Source organism: Ctenopharyngodon idella, chromosome 4 (genome assembly GCF_019924925.1).
Source record: "Ctenopharyngodon idella isolate HZGC_01 chromosome 4, HZGC01, whole genome shotgun sequence".
NCBI classification, from domain to species: domain Eukaryota; kingdom Metazoa; phylum Chordata; class Actinopteri; order Cypriniformes; family Xenocyprididae; genus Ctenopharyngodon; species Ctenopharyngodon idella.
In genome coordinates this window covers 3,104,508-3,110,550 of record NC_067223.1, presented here as the reverse complement: position 1 = coordinate 3,110,550, position 6,043 = coordinate 3,104,508, and the positions used below count along the sequence as shown (strand labels likewise).

The window sequence follows — 6,043 nt, the reverse complement described above, 5'->3', positions numbered from 1 at the left end:
GTTTTGCAAAGATTGTAGCGACAGTTATAAAACTTAGCGTTAAAGCAGAAGGAAAAAATACCACACTAATACTTACATAAATTACTTATAATAAATCTTTTGCAAATCTTTGGTAAAATAATTTTCTTATTGTGTCCACTAGACAGCGCATAAGAGCACTGACGTGGCGTGTCCTTCGTTTGCGGCCGTGCCTAAGGAAGGTAACCGTCCTGCTGCGAAATTCTCGCGCATGCGTATTGTTGCTATTATTTTTGTGCGCATGTGAATCCCGCGAGAGTTTCGCGTTGGACCGTTACCTTTCAATCACGTCCCTCATTTGCGAGGGTCGCGTCGCGTTTAAGTACGTCATGCTCGTGGCAGCGCTTTGAGTGAATGCGGCGCTGGAGTCCTAGAATGAAAGCTCCTCTGAACCGCTTTCACACATTCAGCAACAGAAAGCAGCGGAGTTGTATATCTCTCTGCTGATGCATTACCAAAGCAGACACCCGACACGGTTTCTCCTGAATTATTTGCATCCAGAAGACTAAAGTGCGTCTGAATGAGTTCAGCTATGGCGACGCGAATCTCTGACTTGTTTGGAAACAGCCGGATAATTGCAGGACTGCTGGCTAACTTACTGTCTTCAATCTGCATAGTGTTCATTAACAAATGGATCTATGTGCACTATGGCTTTCCCAACATGACCATGACTCTCATTCATTTCGTAGTGACATGGCTGGGGCTGTATATATGCCAGAAGATGGATATATTCTCCCCCAAGAGTCTCAGACCTTCTAAAATCATCCTGCTGGCTCTGAGTTTCTGTGGTTTTGTTGTTTTCACGAATCTGTCTCTCCAAAGCAACACTATAGGAACATATCAGCTGGCCAAGGCCATGACAACACCCGTGATTATAGTCATCCAGACCATGTACTACAGAAAGACATTTTCCACAAAGATTAAACTGACTCTAGTAAGTGCGTTTTCATTTATTTGACTGGCATATTGTCTAAGAAGTCATTCAAAAGGTTTACTTAACATATCAGTAGTTCATGAAATCTGAGGCCACATTTAAAATCTGGACAGATAACATAAAAAACACTTTTATGCTGTTATATATCTCAAGACTTGTGAACCACACTGTAAATGCAAAAAATATGCATATATATATGCTTGTGATCCTAATAGTCACCGTGATTTTGACAAGTAAGACATGTTCCTGGATCAACATCTTTGTTGATCCTGGAACAACATTCCAATCAACCAATCAGTTTTGAGGCACAAGTTTACCGTTTATGTCAAGTTTAGGCTTGCAACCAGGGTTAGGTGCTTCTACATCAATGTTATTCACCTATCTTTCCCCTCTTATTTTAGGTATAAGTTATGGGTAGGAAATAGGGTTAAGACTAAATTTTCAGACTGGAATGTTGTTCCAGGATCAACAAAATATGTTAAGTCACATAGCAGTTGTGATCTGCTTTTACACCACTTTTCCCACACCTAATTTATTGATTTTGTGTGTGTGTGTGTGTGTGTGTGTGTGTGTGTGTGTGTGTGTGTGTGTTATAAAAAGGTGCCAATCACTTTCGGTGTCATACTGAACTCTTACTATGATGTGAGGTTCAATCTTCTGGGGATGATTTTTGCCACACTGGGGGTCTTTGTAACTTCACTGTATCAAGTGGTAAGTATTATGGCATTATCACTTTGTATCCTTATCGAAAAAGTCATATTCCATCATTCCCATAAATCAGGAGTCAGGCTACTGGTCAACCTAGAGACCTCCAATATAGAAATTCTGGTATTTACTGTAATAACAACTTTCATTGATTATTTAATTTTATTATTAAACTATTATTTAAATTATTATTGTTTAATATTATGATTATTGATTATTTAGGATACATTAAATTGATCAAAAGTGACAGTAAAGATATGTATGATGTTACAAAACATTTCTATTTCAGATAAATGCTGTTCTTTTGACTTTTTTTCCCCATCAAAGAATCCTGAAAAAAATTATTTCTGAAGGATCATGTGACACTGAAGACTGGAGTAACGATGCTGGAAATTCAGCTTTACCATCACGGGAATAAACTACATTTTAAAATATATTGCAATAATAACAAAAAAAGGCTATTAAATTGTAATAACGTCACAATATTACTGTTTTATAGTATTTTTGATTAAATAAATGCAGTCTAGGTGAGCATGAGATACTTATTTAAAAAACATTTTAAAAAATCGTACCGACCCCAAACTTTTGGACATATGACATCTATAGAAGCAACCCGAATCAACAAAAAACTGTTTTTTTTTTTAAATAAATAAACATATATATATATATATATATATATATATATATATATATATTTAAAAAGTACTAAAATGTGAAAAGTACTTTCATGGATCCCTGGTAAAATTCCTGACCATAAATAGCAATTTCCCTCATTAATTATTCAGATATTGATTATGCTGCATTTGATTGGCTAATGATAATTAATCATTTATTTCTCCTAATATAGTGGGTCGGTGCCAAACAGCATGAGCTGCAGGTGAACTCTATGCAGTTACTGTATTATCAGGCACCCATGTCTTCTGCATTTCTCTTGGTCCTGGTGCCGTTCTTCGAACCCCTGAGCGGGGAGGGTGGTATCTTTGGACCCTGGTCATTTCAGGCCCTGGTAAGAGAGCGAGCAAGAAAGTGCCTGTTCTTTCACTGGCTCACACACTCCCTCTGCACCTATCCAAAGGAATTTCCTACTTATACAAATACACAGTCACAGAGAAGGCCTTGTGTTATTGCCCAGATTTCCTGGAAAAATGTATGCATGCTTAAAGCCCCCCATTGGGTAAAATGTTCACAAAGCTCAATTTAAGATCAACTGCATTTTCAAGTTGTTGATTCTTGATATATATATATTTTTTTTTTTTCCATCAAGGTCATGGTTCTGCTGTCTGGTGTCATCGCCTTTCTGGTTAATTTGTCCATTTACTGGATCATTGGGAACACATCTCCTGTCACGTATCCTTTCTGCTACTTCTCTAAAATACCATTCATTCAGCTGTGGCTATTTCCTTCTCTTCTATTCTTGGTGCAAAACACACCCTGTAGACAAATATATGTAAACTGTGCTCTATAACATGACTTTTTTGTTAATTGTCAGGTTAGGCCTATAATGCAAGCAAATGTTTGCTTACAGAGCCTGAAAGATGGGCAAATAGTTAACACATAGTTACACACTTGTTTAACAATGAAAGGGGAAGCTGTAAATCAAGGCACATTTTTTATCCCTGAGCCATACTAGAAGCATTTCATGGTTTTGAATACACCCATTGAGAGTGAGTTCATGAGTGAGACCTTTCTCAAAGTAAGCAGCAGAGGGAGCACTTTATCTCATGTTTTAAACTGCACTTTTAGGCCTCTTTTTTAGCTAAGTATTCTGTCAACCAAGGGATTTCAAACTTTCTTTTAAATATATATTTTATATATGTAAATTAGGTTGATTTAACACTGATATGTCCATAAATTAGTATTAAAAAAATCATGTTATTTTAATAATTGATTATACTCATGTATTTTGAACAGATTTATTGTAACACTTTACAAGGTCTCATTTGTTAATGTATTAACTAACATAACTAACTATGAACAGTACATTTGTAACAGTAATTATTAATCTTTGTTAATGTTATTTAATAAAAATACAGTTGTTCATGTCCGTTCACAGTGCTTTAACTAATGTTAACATACAACTTTTTAATTTTAATAGTGTAAATTTTGAAATTAACATTAAATAAGATTATTAAATGTTGTAAAAGTATTGTTTGTTCTTAGTTCATGTTAACTAAAGTTAACTAATGAAACCTTATTGTAAAGTGTTGCCATAATTAACATGTTTACATATTCACAAGACTGATATAGCCATAAATCAATATTAAAAATAACATGTTTTATTAACCTTTTTTTTTTTTTTTTTTTTTAATTTTGAACAGATTTATTTACATTTGTACATATTCACAAGACCCACTGTAAACTCTAATGCTCAAAAAATTAATTGGTTTGAGTAGGGTAAACTTAAATTAAACAAATTAGTTAAATCAAATAAACTTTTATGGATATTTAAAACTTTCTTTTTCTTTTGAGTTCACAAAACTGACATATTTTAAGTAATCTGAATTGTTTCATTGTTTTGAGTTTTATGAACTTGTGTCTTTTAATTTAGACAAACTTAAATTTAACAGAAACTGGGCTAGGATTTCTATTTCCCAGTATGCTTTGCCATGACACTTAAAAGGGAGAGTAAATGCTAAAATTAAGTGTTATATAATGTTTTTTTTTTGGGCCAAGATTAATGTTAAGTGGGGGATTTCATAGTGATTAATGTTTTGTTATACTAATTTAAAAGTGTCTGTTATGTTGGGTTTTTTGGGGGGTTACCATCATGGTGACGAGTGGAGCATGAGCTTAGTTTGAGAACAGGTCTATGTTAAATTGTCTGTATTACCTGTGCTATGCTAATGCTACCAAATAATTGTTACCCATTAGCAAGTTAGCATTTACTGTAGCTAATTAAGTAGCTAATTAAAGATAGCCAAGTTTCCACTACTAAAAATATTCAAGTTGAGATTACATGATAATTTTAAGTTAAGAGCAATAAATATATATTAGTACAAAATAAAAGTCTGCCAGTTCTGTTTAGTTAAACTTAGAATTTCTTAACTTAAAAACTTTGATGTAACTGATTTTTTTGAGTTTTGCCAACTTATTTGGGTTTATAGTATAGTCATAAATCAATATTAAAAATAACATCTGTTATTTTATTAACAGATTGTACTTATTTTTTCATGTATTAACTTTTTTTACATATAGTCAAACCAAATTTTATTCAGACACCTTGAACATTTTATTCATTAATACAGTTTATTCACTATAGTTTTTTTTAAATAAAATATGACAATGATCTCAGAGTTAAACTGTGTCAGAAAAAGTTCATCTTAATTATGTCTCCTAACTAAAAAACACAAATATCCTAAATATAAAGTGGTCCAAAGAATGTTAACATTCATAAAGAATCATTTAGAAGCTCTTTCTATGAGTGACTCATCTCTGAAGCTCAAGTCACATGTCCTTAGCCTGTGACTCAAGGGAAAGTCATAAGTCTCAACAGATCTCTAAAAGTCACTGTCAAACAAGATCCCTTAACATTTGTCTTCAAAGCTACAACATGTTTGGACACTTCAAGTTCTGCATCACATTACTGGGTGGGTATGTTCTCTTCCAGGACCCCTTGTCTTTAAACCAAGGTCTGGGCATCCTCTGCACCCTCATTGGCATCCTGGCATACACCCATTTCAAACTGGCAGAGCAGGAGGAGGGCAAAAGCAGGCTAACACAGAGACCATAGGCCCGCTGATGTGCCAATCAGTGTTCAGTGCCTGATTTGTTCAGGAATAGATAGCGATGGCTCCTGCACAGGAGCGTGAAGACTAACCAAAACGTAGACTGGAAGGAAGTAGGCTTGTGCCATTGAGGCTGAGAAATTTTAATAGCATTTCAATCTTTTTAAGAGTTTAAATTTTATTACAAGTATTCAGTATTTGCAAACAAACATGCTGGAGCTGACCGTTTGAGGCAAAAACTCTGAATGTTGAGACATTTCCTTTTTGTTATTTTGTAAGTTTTACTTGATGTATTTTCAAATGGTCTGTACAACAATAAAACTTTTTATAGAAAGTAACAGACAACTTTTTTGGTCTCATTTTTCAAGAATGGAATGTTATCTTATATTGAGTCTAGTCACAACTTTTAGGACAAGGGTCACTGCCTACTTGGCAAAAAGGCTTGAGTGTCTATGAAATGGAATGTCAATCATTTGTTCAGTTCATGATGAGGGTTTTTCAACATGTTTTTCTCTTTTGCAATGTGCAACTTAAACATAGTCACATTCCAAAGTCCTGTCTCCAGGATAAGCTTTTTTTGTGTGAATATTAGACTTGTCCCAGTTTCGAAAGTGATGTGGTAAACCAAGATGCTGAAAATTATGCCGCTTTAGGGATAGTT

The 6,043-nt window shown here is 34.3% G+C and overlaps 1 protein-coding gene across 1 annotated transcript; it reads left to right on the top strand.

Annotated features, from left to right (window-relative positions):
- Positions 1-312: 312 nt before the first annotated feature.
- slc35e3 (solute carrier family 35 member E3) lies at positions 313-5,727 on the top strand. Its single transcript, XM_051890115.1, has 5 exons — positions 313-952; positions 1,553-1,663; positions 2,505-2,663; positions 2,922-3,004; positions 5,201-5,727. Exons 1-5 carry the CDS (start codon positions 539-541, stop codon positions 5,385-5,387), a joined length of 954 nt encoding a protein of 317 aa, XP_051746075.1. The 5' UTR covers positions 313-538; the 3' UTR covers positions 5,388-5,727.
- The last annotated feature ends 316 nt before the right edge of the window (positions 5,728-6,043 follow it).

Coding starts and splice junctions, on each gene's coding strand:
- slc35e3 (XM_051890115.1), top strand. CDS start 539: ATGAGTTCAGCTATGGCGACGCGAATCTCTGACTTGTTTGGAAACAGC. Junction 953..1,552: donor CAAAGATTAAACTGACTCTA/GTAAGTGCGTTT, acceptor TGTTATAAAAAG/GTGCCAATCACTTTCGGTGT. Junction 1,664..2,504: donor TAACTTCACTGTATCAAGTG/GTAAGTATTATG, acceptor CTCCTAATATAG/TGGGTCGGTGCCAAACAGCA.